This window comes from Neophocaena asiaeorientalis, unplaced genomic scaffold (assembly GCF_003031525.2).
Source record: "Neophocaena asiaeorientalis asiaeorientalis breed wild unplaced genomic scaffold, Neophocaena_asiaeorientalis_V1.1 scaffold534, whole genome shotgun sequence".
Classification (NCBI taxonomy): Eukaryota; Metazoa; Chordata; class Mammalia; order Artiodactyla; family Phocoenidae; genus Neophocaena; species Neophocaena asiaeorientalis.
In genome coordinates, this window is record NW_020172826.1 from 418,199 (window position 1) to 438,340 (window position 20,142).

General features: G+C 39.7%; 1 protein-coding gene across 9 annotated transcripts in view; it reads right to left on the minus strand.

The window, feature by feature from the left end:
- LEF1 (lymphoid enhancer binding factor 1) overlaps nucleotides 1-19,835 on the minus strand; it is a 117,827-nt gene extending 97,992 nt beyond the window's left edge. For 4 of the 9 annotated variants that reach the window (XM_024741907.1, XM_024741903.1, XM_024741906.1 and 1 more), the window contains exons 1-3: nucleotides 19,324-19,570; nucleotides 17,421-17,487; nucleotides 15,847-15,980 (exon numbers count right to left, since the gene is read on the minus strand). In XM_024741907.1, the coding sequence (XP_024597675.1) occupies nucleotides 15,847-15,980; nucleotides 17,421-17,487; nucleotides 19,324-19,536 (414 nt within the window). In that variant the 5' untranslated portion in view covers nucleotides 19,537-19,570. Of the gene's footprint in view, nucleotides 1-15,846; nucleotides 15,981-17,420; nucleotides 17,488-18,630; nucleotides 18,937-19,027; nucleotides 19,202-19,323 lie in introns of those variants that run through there. The other 5 variants (XM_024741908.1, XM_024741904.1, XM_024741910.1 and 2 more) reach the window with 5 other exon arrangements.
- Nucleotides 19,836-20,142: the final 307 nt, after the last annotated feature.

Genomic DNA, 20,142 nt, shown 5'->3' on the forward strand with positions numbered 1-20,142 from the left:
AAAAATTAAAAGCCTTTTAAAATTTATTTTTCCAATCCTAAGGAAAGAAAATTAATTTTTTGCAGGTAGCCAACCATTTTCAAACTTCACATTGCATACACATCATTGAATTCATTCAGAATAACTATTTAGACAACCAACAAACATAAACACCTCAGATGTCCCTGAATTACAAACCGTTTTCTCAATTGTAGGCTAAATGTCAAATTTCTCTTGCTCTTTCCATCTTGGGAGGAAATATTTCCTTTTGAAAAATTTCATCTCTGACTAATTTCCCCAATTAGATACATGAGAACCCCTCAAAAATCTAGTTAATTTGATCTTACATTATTTAAAGTTGGCTTTAGCTTAGAATTATTCAATAAATGGTATAGAAGGCATGAAAGCAAAGATCCTCAGGCCTGTGATTCACAGATCTATCTTGATACCTATTCCAAGCAGGTAGTCATTCCCTGCCATGGATTTTGACCAAATATTTCCTATATGCGGTAACTAAGTAACATCGTTTTCAAAGCAGTCGTTTCCTGCTGTATTTCCAACTATCAGGAAAAATTTCAAACTGTGAGTAAAGAAACACAGAAACAGAGAGGTAAAAGTAATTTTCCCCTTGGACAGCTACCAAGTGGCTGATCCTGCATTTGGGCTTAGCCATTCAAGATCCAGGGCATGTGTTCTTAGCCCTACATGACATAAGCCAAAGGAAACTTGTCTACCTTCCTGAGCTTCTGTTTGCCTAATTCTAATTGTGGTCAAGTCTGACAATAACTCTTAATGTGGTTAAAGAGTACACAGAGCAAATGTCTCACAAGTTAAGGTTTCTGGTGGTGGTGCTAATGAAAGTGACACAGTACCAACAACTAAGCAGAGGAGGGTCTGACGCCGAGCCTTCATTTTTACCATCAATCAACTTGGCGGCGATGTTGATAAACTCGCCCCTTTAAAATGCTTTATGATGGGTGTGTTAACTTACTTTAAAAATAAATAAACAGGGCTTCCCCGGTGGCGCAGTGGTTGAGAGTCCGCCTGCCGATGCAGGGGACACGGGTTCGTGCCCCGGTCCGGGAGGATCCCACATGCCATGGAGCGGCTGGGCCCGTGAGCCATGGCCGCTGACCCTATGCGTCCGGAGCCTGTGCTCCGCAACAGGAGAGGCCACGGCAGTGAGAGGCCCGCGTACCGCAAAATAAATAAATAAATAAAACAAAATGCTCTATAAATTATTGAGTTCTTTTCTTAAATAGTCTTAGGTTACTTACTATGCGTAACTTTTAATTTTAAAAAGTGTTTATTTATTAAAACAACTCTCCTGGCCCAACCCAAACAGAACTAGTTACACAAGCATTTTAAAATAACTAAACCAAATACTCTCTATCATACATCAAATGGTCCATACTGAACTGAAAGCAGTAAAGACAGGTTGGCACATATGAAAACTACAACCCTCAGGAACTGTTCAGTAGGCTGCACCACTGCAGGAAGACCTGCCCACTCCTGTTCCCTGGGTCCTGCTCACTCTGCGTTCAGCCGTGGGTGTCTGCACAAGTGTCTCTCTCCCTTCCTAAACCGTAAGCTCCTTGAGGGTGGTGACCCTGTCTTCACTGTCATGTATGTTAACAATGGGGCTCAGCACAATGACTTTCAAAATAAGTACCTTCAATGAATGTTTATGAGATGAATGATAAATCACACCTGAAATAAACATTCTTTGGTGTTTGCCTTCGTTCTACCAGGAAACCTGTTTTAACCCTAAACTTGAGGGTTAATTCAGAAACTGCTACAACAACAGGTATCTTCTTCTGATAGCGAAATGAAATAAAATGTTTTTTCCTGGTTACTGTACCATCCTACAAGAGTCAAAAGAGTATCTTCTCTTCTGAAATAAATTATAAAAAATGAGCCAAGCTAATGCTGGAAAGCATTTTCTTGGATCAAAATGGTTAATATGCTTTATATATAAAAACCTCTTATAAATCAAGAAAGGTATGATCAAGTGATTCACATAAACATGTAAAAACACATATTTAATCTGAAATCTGCATAGACTTATTTCTATAAACTGTTTAATTCTACATAACCTAAAAAAATAGATTATAAATAAATACGTATTTTTAACAGGGTTTCATTTAGCATTGTTTCAAACAAGTAAAAACAAAAAAATAACACCCATAATTGAGGATAAAATCAATAAACTGAAATATTCTTATAACTGGATGGTATCCAGCCGTGACAATTGATGATACAGACCTTTACTTATTCACATGGAAAGATGAGCAACAATACCTTTTTAATGAAAAAGTTATAATAAAATAATAACCTTATGAACCACCTTATAAAAGTACTTGTATCATAGGTACAGTGGAGAAAGAACATCTTAAAAAAATATATAAATGAAACCATTATATCTGAGTGACAGAAATACAGGCAGCTTTATTTTTTTCTATTCTTTAATGAGTTTTCCCCTGACTTTTTAAAAACAATATTACTTTAAAACAACAACAAAAATCTCCTTTTGAGAGAAAGAAGATTGTTTCTAATAATTATTTTCTTAACAAAAAAAGTTTCTTCATTTTTTTTTTTTAAGGAAACCCACGGTTGCAACTTCTCAGGAATGATCACAATTCCAGTTAATCCTAAACTAATTTCTTTTACTTAACCTAACATCATGATACCACAAAAATCACCACAAACAGCTCCTAGAAACGAAGCACAAACCACATTTTAATTGCTCATTGTGCAAAGAACACCCTTCGGCAGCAGATTTCTGCCTGTAAATACTCAGTTCTCATGGAAGGAGGAGGTAACGTCACTCACCAAAGTGATTCCAAGATTTACAAAACCTTTGGCCACACAGCTGTTTGATTAAGCTATTTAGTCCTTAAGACTCGAGGACACTGGGACCCTAGAAGTGAGCAATAGGAATTCCTATACAAGTCAGACATTTATCACCTAAGAAACAAACATTTCCTGGGAATTTTCAAGAACACATTGAGCAATCACATGGTTATGTGTGCTGAATGAACCAGAAGACAAATTTCAAGTATTCTTAGAGCTTGGTAATCAAGCCACCACTAAAGCTGAACCGTTTACATTGTTTAATAAAACACAAGCATAACAGACACTTTTAATCCTCAAAGTGATTTATCGACATTGACTAAGGATTATTCTTTAGGGGGGGGAACTAGTTTATAAAGCGGGTCCCAGTTCCTAAATCAAGGCTATCTGACTTTGAATCCAAGTTCTACCACTTACTAAGCTTTGGAACTATAGCAATCAATATAACCTCTCTGTGCCTCAGTTTCTTGAAAGGAAAGACGGGAAGACTAGGTAGTGTTCACTTCATAGTGTTACACTGAGTATTTAATAAGAAAAATGCAGGTAAAGTGAACTCATTAAATGTTACATGCTAGTATATTAATACTATTCCTCTCCTCACCTATAGGCAATATGCAGTTCTGTTTTTCATAACCACACAGAGGCTTCTAATCGAGGTCCAGGAAGCTCCAGAGGTAAGTGATTTTGTGAGGCACAAAAAATTAAAGAAATTAGATAAATTATGGACCAAAATGATGTCCATAATGTAAAATGTTTGGTTGCAGATACTGGTTAATTTTTAGTTTTCTTAACATAAAAGAGAAAACACAGGACAGTCCTTAAGCCAAACTCACATATGTCTGTCCTAAAACTTGCTCCTCTTTCTAAATTCATTATTTCCACTAATACTGCCCCCTCATCATCAGGCTAGTACTTCCACCACCTTTTTTGCATCTCTCCCGACACCCCCTCACTTCGCTGCATCTGACTTGTTGCCTTTGAACTCTGTGTTCTCTATTAGCACCATAGCTATTACTGCCAAACATAATGTTAAAGACATTTATAATTCCATATACTATTTTATTTTATGCTTGCAAATACCATATAGATTAAGAATCATTTACATCTTCCTGATGAGAAATTCACTGATTCAACAATCATCTAGCATCTTCTGAGTACCAGTGGCAGTGATGGCAATGAAAACTGAAGTTGCAGAAAGCACCCTGCAGTGAGAGTCAAGGCCTGGTCCAAGCATGGTACCACTACTTACTAGCTGTATATCCTGGCAAATTAACTACTTTATCTGACCAAGCATTTCTTGGTCTGGTCTTACAGTGGTCCTTAACCACTTCCATGGCCCCTATGCCTCAGTTGCTCGACCCTCCTTATGCCTCAGTCTTCTCATCTGTAAAATGGGGATACCGGGGATATCACTGGGTTATTGTGAGGATTAAATGAGCTAACATACATAAAGTGCTCAGAACAGGTCCTGGCACTTACTAAATACTCAAAACTAATAGCTAATTCTATCCCATGGATTATACTTAATGCTCAGATAATTTCTAAGCTCAATTTCAGGCCTGTGATTCTGTATTAGCTTATATTTTATTAGAGTGTCTCCATTTAAATATAGATCGATATCTGGTGTTACTGCCCTATATTAATGAATTTTAAAATTTTCTGCTCTATTTATTCCACAAATATCCGTGGAGTGACCTGCTCTATGCCAGGCAGTGTAACAGGTTGTGAGCAACAGAGATGAGTAAGACAAGCTCCTTATCCTAAAGGAACTAACAGTGAGACAGAAAGACACGGAGACAACCAATGATTATAAGATGTGGTAACAGTTATGAAGAAGGTCCTGTGGGAACCCACAGGAGAGAGCACTTAGTCTTAACTGGTGGTGCAATCAGAACTTCATGAGGTACCATTTAGCCTGGATCTTTCAGGATGAACAAGACTGTGCTGGCAGGGAAGAGGGAGCAGGGCATTTCAGGGAGACCAAGCTGTAATAACCTGAAGACAGGGATTTGGGAAAGCGTTTAGGATGCAGGTCTGGAAATGGCACTGAATCGTAAGCTGCGGGGTCTGGTGGTAAGGAGGCAAGGCTTGCAAGGTGGATGATTCCAGATTGCATAAAGCTTTGAAAATAATGCCAAAGGATGTGGGTTTCATTCTGTAGTCAGTGGAGGAGGGAAACCCCCTGAGGTCTGACTAGAAGTGAACAGAGTGCCAGTGGTCTCCATGAGGCATAGCGCTGAACTGGGCTGAGTGGAGAGAAAGTAGGCTTTGGGGCCAAAGTGCCTGATTGGTTTCTAGGTGTGCGAGTCACTTGGGATATCTAAGCCCAAGTGAATTAAATTATTGAATGTCTACTTGATCAGTGTTTTTTCAAACCTTACTGTAGGTAAGAATCGCTAAAGTACCTGGTTAAAAGTGTACGTGGTACGTGTTATGTCCTGCTTGTCACTTCTGGTTCAGGACATTTGCAGAAGGGCCTACATATTTGCCTTTTGAATAAGAATACCAGTAAATTCGGATGCAGTTGGTCCACCTTCCACAGACACTACTACTAATGCAGAGTGCCAGGTACTTTCGTAAGTAGACGAGGTGGCAGTCTATGTTGCAGGTGAAGAAATCAAGGTCCAGAGAGGAGGTAGCTGGCTGCAGCCGGTCACTAGCAGACCCCGACATCTAGATCTTCAGACCCCAAACGCAGTGCTCTGCTGTAGCACGCGTCTCACCACTGTCCCGGCTCACCGTCTGATCAGGGATTATGACTAAGGAGATAAACACACTCTCCTTCGCCCCTCCTCCCTAGCCTGGCCAATAAAGTAGGAACTTCTGCTCTCTTGGCAGTGGCGGCAGCCTTTGTCTCTCCCACCCCCTCACTCACTTTCCACAAAGGAAAGCGACTCATCTCTGGTGATCTGGAGAAAGAACTGGGCAAGGACGGACTGACCCTTTGTTCTCCCTCTTGGGGCCAGCTTGCCCGAGCGTGGGTTTGTTCTCGTCTCCAGTTCTACAGGAGGTAAGCTCCCTGCCCCCGTTAGGGAGGCCTGTGACTTAGCGGTGTGTTCCATCTGGGGAAGTCAAAGGAAGTCCAAATTCGTGTCACGGTTCAAGCCACGTTCTCCAATCCAGCCTTATTAATAATGAAGTTGACATTCTGCTCCCCATCTGTCCAGCTTCTTGTCTATCGCTGGACTGACTCTTGACTAGGAGAAGGCATGACACCAACCATAACCAAATATGAATGTAGTCAAGTGATACTTCTAAATCCTGACTTCAAACAAATGTTTTCTTAAGGTTAAATTGCAACGTTGGGTTAACCCCAAATTAAAAAGGTGCATTCATTGCCTTTGACTCTACAATTCCACTTCTAGCAATTCATTCCAAAGAAACAGAATTTGTGCAAAGATGTAGTTAGAAAATATGCATTGCATCACAATGTTGCTTAAGATAGAGGAAAAAAAAGTGACACCACCTAAATGTCTTACCAACAAAACTGATTAAATAAATTAGGCAATAAATTAGGCATTAGAAATGATGTTACAGAAGATATCCACTGTATACTGGTGGGAAAAAAGCAAGTACAAAATGGTATATTATGTTTCCATTACCATGAATGTATAACATATACTTACGTGTGTTTATGTGTATTTCTAAATGTGCATAGGAAGAGGTCTAAAATGCTGCATGGTGAGTTTTGAGAGTGATCGTCTCTGACGGCAGGATCCTAAGAATTTAATATTTGCTATTCCTTTTACTCATCTGAGTTTTCTAGTGTATTGCTTTTTAAATGAAAGTATTTTCTTTTTATTTTCATAAAAAATAGCTAAGCATTACTGAAAAGAAGTTGCCAACAAAATCTTCAAAATAATAACTTTTTGCTTTACATTTAATCAACATTATGATTCATTTAATAAGTGTTTTATGTTCTGAAAGGCAAATACGGTTCTTTTTTATGAAAATAAACAAGTCTTCAGACCTTAAGAAGGGAAGGGCAGTGACTCTATCACTCACTAAATAGAAGCAGGTTCCTGCTGCCCCTGAGGATGGGCCCTTCTTTTCAGCATGGAGATTACTACACCCAACCACAGTTTCCATTCGCGTAAATTGCCTAGCACAGCACCTGGTGCATGACCGTAGTTAAAAAAGAAAAAAAAAAAAAAGTTAATCGTTTTCCCTTTCCAAAGAATTTCTTGAGTTTTAATTTTAAACTTTTAACATATACCAAAAAAAAAAAAAAAAAAAAAGTTAATGGTTTTCCTTTTCCAAAAAATTTCTTGAGTTTTAATTTTAAACTTTTAACATATACCAAAAAAAAAAAAAAAGTTAATGGTTTTCCTTTTCCAAAAAATTTCTTGAGTTTTAATTTTAAACTTTTAACATATACCAAAAAAAAAAAAAAAGTTAATGGTTTTCCTTTTCCAAAAAATTTCTTGAGTTTTAATTTTAAACTTTTAACATATACCAAAAAAAAAAAAAAAAAAGAGTAAAAACCAATTCAAGCAATGTCTGGGAGACTTGATTCTTTTCTTAACCCCGCCAGATACTTAACTGGTTAGCCCATTTGTAGTAAACGGTAAACATTTTTTACTTTGGTACTCCTGGTTTTGTTTCAGACTTTAAAAAATCTTAAGTGTTGGGGTCTAAGACAATGTTTAACACACTTGAGATAAGACCACAATACCTTTTTCCTTTGGTCCAAGTCATATGAACTAGTGTGCCAAGATGATACGTGTTCATAATTATTACAAGGTATAATACATGATGTTTAAAACTGAAGAAGTCTACCAAGAAAGCTAACTCCACACTGAAATATATTTAACATTCACTGAGTTTTACTTAAAGGAAAAGAAAAGTCTTGAAAGGATGAAAGCTGTAATTTTCCAACGAGACTAGAAAAACGCTGATTTCTCTCTGCTGCCTGGCCAACATATCCCCCCTTGGACCTGATTTTTTTTAGATGCCACGAAAGCTCAAAAGACTTAAGTCAGAAGAAAATTTGAAGGGGGAAAAGAATAACTCTCCTGTCGTCCTCTACATTCACGAGGCTCTTAAATCTCCTCTCTATATAATGTTTGCAGTGGGGAAAAGAAACCCAGCTGCTAAAGGATTAAGGAAAAAAAGTTTTCCTAAATAAAAATCAATTATTACCCCCATCCAAGGAGTTAAGAGTTATCTGTCAATTTCATATCAAATGTTAGAACGATATGAGATTTTTAAACAAATCTTAAATTTAGAAATCCATTCCCTCACACATCTCATTCCCTTAGTAGAAGAAAATCAGGTGCTCTCCTAACAACTGCGAGAGAAAAAAGAGCCCAAGAGAAGAAAGCTGTCTCTGTAAAGAATATAATGACAATTCCCAAAACTTTTATTTTATGCTAATATTTTCTAAAAGTTAATGTAAGGCCTTGACCCAGTGTCCAATTTCCAGGCCTGCATGGTGCCATGGTAAGAACCAAAAATGTCTCCCCTTTCTCAGGAGCTTCTTGGATACGGTCAAACACCTCTTGTGGCAGAATTCCCACCAGGTGGGCATGAGGGCTTACACCATCTGAGACTTGTGCTTTGCTCCCATAGCTAAAAAACCGAGCGCTTTCACAGGCTTTGTGCCATCTGAACCGTACATCCACCATATGAGGTAGGCAACCAGATATTAATATGCCTCACAATAAACAAGGAAACAAACTCTGATAGAGGTCAGATACCTTCCCAAGGCTTTGGGGGAGAGTGGTGGACGTGGGTCTAGACCCCAGACCTTTTGATATCTTGCCTAGGACTTCCCTCCTCCACAGGCTCAGCCTTCACAGGAGGATCCCCACCTCTGCCTGATACAGACTCAAAAGTTTTGCTCTCCACATTGCTGAAGAATATAATCAATTTACAACACACACTGGCCTAGAAGAGTCAGCGCCGATGCTACCATATGTATTTAAAAAGAACATGCAGAATTTTTTAATATCTCAAAATACCTCAAGTGTTACTGAAAAAAGAAATGTCCTTTCTATCTGGGAAAGAATAAAAATGAATTGAGAAGCATTAACCGTACAATACAGAAACATAATTGAAGATGGTCTTCTTCTTTATTACTTTATTTCCATCTCAAGCACCCTTCTGAAAAAAGCGTTTCTATCACCTCTTATTCTTCAATCAGGTTTCTAGGACATAAGTAAGAGATAAGTACTTCTTGTGATCAGTCCTCAAATGAGGACCAAATCCCATTCTTTTTCACTCTAGCAGCGAGCTCTCCAGCTGACTGTTTTCAGCTGTTACTCGGAAACAACATTCTGAAGGACTCTGACTTCCTCATTAAAGACAATGGTCTAATGCTCTTTTTTTTCCCCACTGAAGCAACAGATCAGAGAAAACGTAAAATAATAAAATACTAAGGATTTATTTAGCAGACACTTTCAGATTTTGCTTTTCATATAGCGTTTGGTTGAATAAAGACAGATCCTTTGGAAATATCCCCAGAAATACATGAAAAATTTCTACAACATTATTTATTCAGCAAATCTACTGAAGTGTCTATCCCGTGCTAGGCTACTCACGACATATAACTATCTCATAATTCATCAGTCGTCCCCGATCAACTGATCAACTATCATTCACAGTTAATAGGCTTTATTGCAAAAGTTTTCAGGATTAAAAAAAAAAAAAGGATTTATAAAAATATTTTTCTGTGTCAGCTTTTAACAGTTTTGGCAACTGTTTCATTCAGAAGCTGACAATAATAAGAGAAAATTAAAACTACACTAGAGCCATTCCTCTTTTTATGTTATCGTACCTTCCCTTTGTCCACCCCTCATTCAACCTTTCTCTATATTGAGTAAAGTAGTAACAGGCTTCCTTTTTAAAGCGAACATAACAGCAACAGTAAATTACCATGACTAAGATCAAAACTTGATTCTGCAGAACTGTCACCAAGTTCCATACAGTATTATACGTGGGCATAGCTAGAAACAATGGTCAATAATCAAAAGGTTTTTTTAGAGTCTACTTGCCTCCGGTTAGCTGCAAAAATACAATACATTTCTAGACCCTCTGTGATGCAACATCTCTGCCAGTCATATTTCTCCTACAGACGCAGGAAAGAGGACAGGTAACCTAAACTCTTGTTCGCGCTGTAATGCCCTTGCAGTTTCCCTGTACGGATTGAAGGCAAGCAAGTAACATTCTTCAGTGAGCTTTATACTGATCTACACATAGCAAATGGATAATTTCAGCAGGCTTAGAGATTTGGCTAGAATGGGTATTGTGTATAAATGTACTGCTTTACAGAGACTTTACAGTCCTCTGAACAGCCTCTGATAATAGTCTGCAAATAGTCCCAGCTAGATTGGCTAGACTATCAGAAGCTGGGAGTTAGCAATCCCTGTTCCCTATCCATCCTCTGCTCAACTCCTGACTCTCCTTTTCGGTGCATTCAATCTCCCCCCTTACTCATCTTTGTTGCTGGTCTCCAGGGCATTTTCGGGCTTTGTGCCTCCAAATCTTATAGACTGATAATTTATATGCTTAAAGTGACTTCAAAGCTTACAGCAGAGTCTACAGTTCCTACAGGAACTTCACGAGGTCACAATTAATATTTAAAAAGTGATCACCAATCTAAAATATATTTTAAAAATTATTTAAATAAAGTCCAATGGCTGCCTTTTCCAAATGAGTAAGGACCTGCTGGGACAGTACAAAGCAGTACTAAGTCCCTTGATTGCTACAGTATTAGCTTTCTACAGACTGGCTCAGTTTGGCATAATGACTGAAGTAATAACTTTAAAGATACAAAGTTTAAATGAATACCCTCTTTTTAAAAAACTTCAGTCCCATGACAGTGGCACCTATATAATGCTGAGCTCTACCTTTGCCTGGGAATAAAACATATGCGCCTTTCTGCCGGCCCATGGACAGTGCTGACACACTTTCTCTTTAAACTTCAAGTTTATCTTGAAATCACAGGGAAACCAGTTTTATAAAATTCCGATTTTGTCTATAATACGTAAACAAGGAACGAGGGGAGTCAGAGAGGAATGGAATGATATAATTGCTTCAAAAAATGTCAGTCCCATAAACCACAAACAGTTCTCCCTAAAGAATGAACAGGATTAGTTAAAAACAAAACAAGACTCAAAAAGTTGCAAAAATTTCTCAGTTGATACTGTGGAAGAATACTTGTGAGGTAACAAGTTCGAGTCCAGATAGACCCATTTATGAGGCCCTTACTCTGTCTTGTTGGAATTACACGAGTCAGTCTGCAAGACAGAAATGGATCAAAATAGTTGGGTTGATGAGAGCCAAGTCCAGGACCTGTAAGGGGGCAGGGGAAGTGGGTATTTCAAAGAGCAAGATTTTCTGCAGGTTGGCTTAATGGTCTTGTTTTAGTGAAACTGGGTTGTTCTCATATCTTTATGAATGAACAAGAAATTTCTAGGGTCATTTCAGAAAAGTCTATCGACTAAGGATCACACTTGTGCAGTACCAGTCATACAAGGGCAATATTAGCTCCTGAAGGGTCACATGTAGCATGGGCTCCCAGGACACTTGAATTAGCATGCCATTCGGTCATAAGATTTCTAAATTATCTGAAGGGGAAATGGCAATCACTCCCAGTTATTCTGACTGTGGTCCTTTCCCAACTTTGTAGCAGTACAATTTAGATGAATCAAACAAGGATTTCCCCGGCAGTCCAGTGGTCAACACTCTGCACTCCCAATTCAAGGGGTGCAGGTTCGATCCCTGGTTGGGGAAGTAAGATTCCACATGCCATGTGGTGTGGCAAAAAATAAATAAATAAAAGATGAATCAGACAGAAGAGTTTGGGGCCCTGAGGAACTTTCCCACACATTCTCCTGACATCACATTCAAATCTGAGATAGAATATACTTTCTAAAACTTAACTTCTCCTGAACTTGAGGTAAAAGGAAAATTTAATATACTTAGCTTCAAAAAGTACACAACTTAGATTAGAAAATTTTAAATAATTTATTAGTAAGTCAAATGAAGTAGCTCCTTGCAGTAAAGTGAAAAAACACTTAAAATTTTTGCTCAAAACATAAGCTATAGTCTCCCTGTACCCTTGAATTAAGAAGCCATAGTCTCCCTATTGATTACTGTTTCTGTGATTATTTTCACAGCCAAGCAGCAGTGTGATGGACAGCTGGATAAGTGTAAGCTTACTGATTAGACATGTCCACCTACTTCCTTAATTCCAGATGTGAACAATGGCAAAAATCTAATTTTAACTGTAAGCAAATACAAACATGGGCGGGGGAGGTTAAGACAAAGTTATAATAGGTAAATTCTGTTCATCAAAAATCAAAATGTTGATTCCCTTCAGGTAAAAACCATACAATAGAACTGAGTTGCTCAAAATAACAACACCAAAAAAAAAACCCAAAACATTTTAATAGCAATGTCAACTCAAAATAAAAAAGATGAAATTCAAACAGAAACATCTTCCTTTCCCACCTAAAAATCCATCCTCAGATCACAAAGAAACAAACGATGCAGTCTGCAGTACGATCCTGACCAGGTGTTACTGTGGTTGGTGTGACTCAAGCTGCAACGTTTGCTGGCTGGCGCTTCCTGAGCTAAGTCTGCTGCTTTTCCCTTGAGCAGCTAAAGAGAAATGAGATGTTTCTCTGCAGAGAGAGGTGCTAAACATTTGGGTTGCATGAGGGACAAATGGAAGTTTGACACCTAAGACGAATAACCACAGTGCATGAGGCCAATGGGAACTTTCACTATGTATAAAGCCAGCCGAGCTCACTGTCACACAGTATTCAAGCACACAAGTGCCAGGACCCAGCGCAGGAGGCAAAGAACTATTTTTTCCTTTTAATACATTACCATTGGCCTCCAAGGATTTTCATAAATAAGACTCAGAGAAAGTCTTCAGAGTACGCTTTTAATAAACTCTCCAGGGCCCTTGCTCTGAAATATTTAAAAGGCTCCTGCATCCTCTCACACTCGATGAAGGCGACCACCTCAAGCCAAGGTTTTACTGTGCTTTAAGAACTCAATGACACCAAAAGTGTCATTATTACAGGTGCTTTCTTGCTAGGCCCAATTTATCTGAACCAAGAAGTCTTATTTAAAATTCTATGAAACACCCTCACAAGATTTCTGGTATAGACACACCTCTAAGAATTTCTGTTCTAGAAGGATGTAATTAGCCAATTAAAGTTTCCCTTCAGATGGAAAAAGAGAAAAAAAGCTCGATTGGCAAAGGTGGTTCTCCTGTGTAGGTACTACTATATTTAGGACATGGGTAAAAGCTGTGCGAGCACACGTGTCAGTGTTTGCCTAAAAAAGAGCAGACACATAATAGAATTGTTAAAATGAGCCACCAGCAGAAACATTTCTGTGCGTGCCAGTTGGATCATCTGCAGTTACATGTGAACAGAAGATTCTGTGTGGGGAAGGGCTGGTCAGGGCCCTCCCTCACCCCCAGATGTTTTTCTAATCCTAACACCTGAGGGCAGCAGATACAGTAAACAAGCAGTTGTTTGTAATGCAAATCCAAGTAACAGGGCTGACATGGGACTGCTCCCAGGCAAAGCCCAAACCCAAATGGTCACCCTGCTCCTGACTCCTGACACCCTACATGCAAACCTATCACTGTGGATGTCAGTTGCACAAACACTCAGTCCTGCTAAGGACAGAGTTAAAGAGAAAGAGGCAGAAGTGTGGTTAGGGGTAAAGAGGAGGGGCTGCCTTCCGGTTAAAGTGTTTTGGGTCTCAGACACACTAAAAACATCTGTTAATTATTAAAAACCAAAGATTTCAACTCACTTCGGTCAGACCCTAAAAGAAAACAATTGAACACTGTCTCGTGGTTAAACCTGAAAAGCTTCTCAAATTGTGCAAACTGCAGAATATCCCAAGAAAGGTGCCTAAAATAAATGTGTTCTAAAATGTAACAGAATAAAGCAAGGCAGCAGATAGGAGGGTAAGGTAGCTGTTTCCTGACCACACCCCTTTCCTCTACTCTACACCCACCAACATTTATTCTGGCCACAAATCTTTCCCAAACAATGAATGACTGTTCAATTCACTGACCTCAGAATTTTAATACATACACTAACAATAAATACTTGCCATTCTAACAATTTAAAATTTAAAAGGATTAGTATACTGGTTTAAAGAGGAAGAGAAGCTTAATTTTCAGTATTCTTAGGAATAATTTATAAATATCAATAGACTTTAATTATACTGACTTTTTAAAAATTACTGCTTTGAAAGGAGAAGTGGCTAAAGAATAAATTCCACAAATACTTATTAAGCATTAACTGTGTGCGCACCCTAGAAGTATAAGATTATTTGGTAGCTATTTTCTATTGTTACCAAGTCAGAGACTATAATTTGATTTGTTGTTCTAAAAAGCCTTCAGCAGAAGTCTTCAATTATTCCCTATCTAAAACATAGTCTCCTCCCCCTCCCCTCCAAAACATCCAACAAAAGAAAAACAGCCCAACTTTAAAATATCTGAATGTACACATATTTAATTAGACAATATAAAGTCTCCTACAAATTTTAAGACTCAGAAGCATTTATTTGGGTGGTCTCTAAATGTTAAAAACCATATTTGCTTTTATTAGTTCATTCACTTTTTAGATAAGAGATTTATATGTACCACACACACATTTCTATCATTAAGTATTAGAAAAGGCTTTTAAAATGTGAAATCGCTCCTTCCTATAACAACCATCACAAGATTTCCAAGATCTCCATTTTAGCTGCTATATGCAAATTAGAAAAATCTCATTCCCTACTTAAAAGGTCAAATATCTTTTTGGAACTTGTGGGAAAAAATTATAACTTCTAAATCACAGTGCCCGCATAAAGTGGTTGTATTTCATAGATCTATCGCTTCAATAGTTGAGGGCCACAGATAATCAAGATAACCATAAATACTCTTGTTTGTTGATGACTGATTAGGAGGTATTCCTCTCTCCTGCTCTGTAGTATCTCATGGCTCCCAGATTCTGTCCACTGAGGTATCAATGATAGTACTTGCCCCCAGATGTCTGTGACTGATTTTTTTTTTTTTTCACTTGGTGAAAGCACTGGGCTAATATGGCAAAGACTACAGGTTCCATTTTATAATCCTAGATTGACTCGCGGGAGGGCCAGTTAGACTGAAACCCTCATCCTCAACACCCAAATATACATGTTTTTCATTGGGGTTTGAGTGGTTGAGGGAGAGTGAGGCCAGAAAGAAGGTATATATATTGACAGAGCAATAAAAACCCATCACTACCTATGAAGAGACAAATCTCAGGGAGAACTCCATCACCAGCACATTTCACATTCATGTACTACAGAGGTAACCCTTTAGCTGTTTTCTTACTATATAAATGAGGTCTCCATGTTATGCATAATGTGTAAAGCAGCTATAATGCCACTGGATTTTTAAAACTTGAAAGTTAACTGAACCCCGAGATAAAAAAGAACAATTTTCATTAGAATTACCTTCAAGTGATACTTTCTTAACAATTGACAATAACGCAAAAAATAGCTCATTCCTCCCCACCCCCAAACTGATTTTAAAGAGACATTAGCTAACACAATAAAATGAGACACTGTTTTAAAAGCTGAAGTAACATTTCCAATATTCAGCTCCAAATAAGCCAAAGGAGTTCTGATTCTACATAGCTTATGGGCAATGAAAGACATACAGCACTTAGTTAACTGAAAGATTAAATCAATTTCTCTCATCAGAGGAGAAAGCAAAATACTCATAAAATCATGAATTTGCTGATTTAAATTCAATGATTCCATGATAGCTCGTGATCTGTTTTTTATTATCTTAACCAATACCCCGAAAGCTAAAATTCCAAGTGCAAAACATCAAAAGTAGCAATATTGTATGTAAGGCAGCCATTCCTCATAGCAGGTCTTATTTAGCAACAACTGGTCATACATAATGAAAGCATTTCCAGTGTCTAAAAAAACAAACATTTTGCCAAAATACAAATTAATTTACACTTCTGAAATAATCTGCAACATCAGCATGTTACTCACTGCTCTCGGGATGGGCGGAGAAAGAGATCCGTTTGACATGTATGGGTCATTATTCACGTTTGGCATCATTATGTACCCGGAATAACTCGAATAAGAGGGTCCCTTGTTGTAGAGTCCTCCATCTGGATGCTTTCCTGAGAGAATGCAAAGAACAATCAAATGTGCTTTGACTTCCTTCTTATATCACTGTATTTTTCATTGAAAAGTTAATAGTAGTACTACAAATCACACCTTACATAAGAGATTTGTTTATGAAGTATTGTAACTGGATTATTATGCTCTATTTTAGATTGACAGTATTTATTCCCTTAAATGGCTTAGCAGTGAACCAGATGTTTTAAAAACATGTGGTTCAATTTATTGCCACTACTGACTGGTTTTTTACTGGTGTTTTTACAAAAATAAGTGTTATCCATCTAACTTAATTTGTTCTAATACTAACAAACTGGACTAAGAAATACAGACACATGAAAGAAGACACAAAGCTGTAATATAAATATACTAGGCCATTCAGCTATACCCACACGTATATATTTATACACTTGAAGTTATGCTCCATCTTATTGGCAAACTCAAAAATTCTACCTGTGCTTCTAGATTTCTGGAAAATTTCTAGATTTTACTGAGGGAGCAAGTTGTATCTAGCATATGGGCAACTACCCAAATTTATGAAGGATTAACTACAGGAGACTTAATTTTATGTGCTACACTGACATCACTCTGGTAAAGAAATGTGTGTTTGTTCACTGTATACATTTCTTCTCTTTAATCTGTGTAACTACTTTGTAGCTCAGAAGGAAGCCTGATATTATAGTTCTCTTCTCTTCCTCCCCTAGCTGACATATTGTATATGCGAACACCTCATTCTGGTCAGGCCAATTGTAAGTAATTAAAGGAGAACAGAAATGTAGACTGTTCAACAAGGGAACCCTAAAGATTACAGATGCTTTTAAAGTCACACGGAGTTCTCCTTAAATCTTAAAAAATATGTAGAATTTTTACAGTTTTGAGCAAGAATCGGAAATGGGGAGAAAGTCTATCACATTCCATATGCATAGTTCTTAATTTTAAGAGTAACGTTTTATATTTTTACAAGTTAGATTCTTCTTTACTGAGCCATATTTAGTCTGCGCGTACAGTACCTGCCTTCTCACTATAACAAGAAACAGCAATTTCACAAATGAAAGCCCATTTGAAACTATTCTTGTTGGAAAATAAACTGGTGTAGACTGTCACTCTTTATAACAATGCAGGAAAAAATAGTAAAGATCTACAATTAGAACTTTAGGTAAAATGAGAAAACTAATTATAGACATTTCTCTTCCACAAAGAATCTGGAAGCCAACAGAAATTCAAAAGCCCCTAAATCATTCAGACAGTTTTTAAAGTATGCAACTATACGTTAGTGATAAGAAGTTTCCCGGGTTTTCTTTCCCATTTTGTTACAACACAGACACAGTCTTATCACATATGATTCGAGTTTCTTGGATGCAAACAAAAACAGCAAAACATACCTACATTCACAAATTGCACGTTAAATGTTAAGGTTGGGAGAGACAGAATTAACGTCTTACCGTCATCAGGGTGTTCTCTGGCCTTGTCGTGGTAGGAGTCCTGAGAGGTTTGTGCTTGTCTGGCCACCTAACAAGACGAATCCCCACCCCCAAAAGAAATATCACTTTAGAGTTTGTGACAATGATGATATGTGTGTATCCACTGGTAACTCAAAAGAGGAGAATCAGGTGCAACTCAATCTACTTGTTTACTAATCTAAGAGGATAGGCTAAGGCTGAGTACTGGGAAATCTTTCTCTTTTCAACATGTGTTTTTGAAAATTATCTACCCAGGACGACCAGCTATAAATGATAATAACAACAGAAACAAACTTGCGAACAATCCATATGCTGTTCTGACCACTGTTTACTAAAACACAACAAGGCTACTTGGATACCTAATATGACAAGAATTTGAGTTAACGGCGGCGTTAATCATTTTGATGGCTTCTTCAACCACCGTTTACTTCAATCAGAGCTGACTGACAGCGGGCTGAAATATTTTGCAACTGAAAATGACATTTAACTAAAAACAAGCCCATCACTCACAAATGGAGATCTTAGGCAACTGTCCCAAACCAATCCCAGCAGGAGCTCTTCTCCTCATAAGCTACCATGGCTGGCTCAGTGCAAGCTTACAAGAGAAAAGTAAACTGTTCTGTGGTTAAAGGGAGGAAAACTTGAAAATTGGGCTATAGACTTCTAAAAGGTAGCCCAGCTAATGTCAGTTTTGGTAACCATCATCCACCCAGACTCAACCACCTGCAAATCAGCAGTATTACCCCTTCACTGTCTTCCTTGGGTCTGCCCCATGCCCACTTACCACTGGTAAAGATTAACAGAGCCCTAATAGGAGTTCTGGACTTCAAATGCAGCACCCTTCTCCCCAAGGCAGAAACGTTTAGAAAATGTGAAGTGCGTAGCAACTTTCCTTATAGAAAAAGAAAGGACGAGGAAAAGGGGTAGGAATTTTAAAAGGCTGCTCTACAAATATGAGTTTGGCCTCGAATGTTTTGGATGTCATTTGGTTCCTCGGACATCTGTCCTCCCACTGGCCTCCTTCCCCCCATACACACATAGTCACAAATCTTTTAAGTGGAGCTGGGTGTGCCCTGGCCACCCCTAGGTTCCCCCCTAATTGGCATATTGGGATGAAAGACTCAGGGTATGGAGAACACCCCTATGCTCCCCTTAGAACCCAGGCCCCCGGGCTTCCAAAATGCGTACTCACCCCTGCCATTGGGATAAAGAAGGCAACTCTGAGGTGTTCTTAAACTTACTGTTTAAAACCCAAAATGTCCCCGCCCCCAAAACCACACGCTTTCTTTTTGGGGGCAGAAGGATGCCATTTAAGGAAAAAGAATATACCCTCCAAATTTCTTTGGAGGGAAAAAGCGTTGGTGAAATCATCTGAGTGTCAGGACTTTTCTACCGGATTTCCTCCAAAGCGTTTCCCAGTTGTTGAACAAGGGTGGCCAGTAGAGTGTCGGGTATCAGGGTCCATCCGCCCCCCCTCCCCCCACTTCTCAAGCTCTCCGCGAGGCCTGAAATAGCCCTTCCGCGAGGTCCTGCTCACTGGCTTTCTCTCGCCAGCACCCACGTGTCTCTATTTACTCTACTCGGGTTACCATCGCTATCGCCCGCAGCCGGCCAGGAGATCTGATAAAGCGCTTTCCACCCTCCCCTGAGTGAGTGCACTGGTTTCCGCTGCATCTCTCCGACTCGCCCTTCTTCTGCAAAGATTTAAAGGCCTGATTCGGGCCCAAACTAACCCCAAATATAAGCGTACTTTTTTTCTTTACGTGGCGATGATTATCGGGACCCTTCAGCCAGGGCTCTCCAGCGCCTTCCCTCCCTTCTTCCCTCTCTGCTCTTCCCCGGGACCCGCCACGCCTCTCAAAGCTCGGGGCAGCAGCCCGCTCACCTCGTGTCCGTTGCTCGCCGGGATGATTTCGGATTCGTTAACCAAGGAAGACTTGATGTCGGCTAAGTCACCTTCCTCTTCAGGGTGACTGATCTCGGCGAAAATCTTCTCCTTCTGGGGATCGCCCTCGTCTTTGAAGGGGATCATCTCGTCCGTGGCGCAGAGTTCCGGGTCCCCCCCACCGCCGCCGCCTGCCCCGGAGAGTTGGGGCATCCCGACCACTCTGTAATCTCCGCTCCGCTGGGGGAGCACCCCAGGCGACAGCAGAAAAGAGAAGGGGTCAACGAAAAGGGGAGGAGGAGAAGGAGAATTGAAAGGATGCGTGAGGAAGGAGAGCAGGCGGAAGCCGGGCTGGAGAGCGCCTGGCTGGCGGCCGGCAGCCGGAGCTGCTGCAGCGGCGCCCGCGCCCCGGTGGCCGCCCGTGCCTTCCCACTCCGCAAAGACCTACGCCCGCGCCCGTCCCCGACGCCGAAAGACACAAGGATGCGAGGGCCGCAGCAGCTGGCGCCTCTGGGGGCGTCTGTGCTGCGCGCTAGGCTAGGCTGCCCGGGCGGCCGCCCCACGCCCCCAGCGTCTCCGGGGTCTGCGCGCGGAGGACGCCAGTTCCGGAGGAGTTTTGACTCTCCAAAGGCCAGTGGAGAGTCCGTCGGCGCGTCTCTACGCAAATCTCTCCACCTTTGCTTTCCCAGATGCCGATCTGGGAGTCTGTTTTCCAAGAAAAGAAGGGAGCTAGGCAAAACGGCTCCGTTTGTCCCAGTAGAGGCGGTGCAAAGAGAATCAGAAGATAACGAAATGTCCACTTCCTGGAGGATAAAAAAA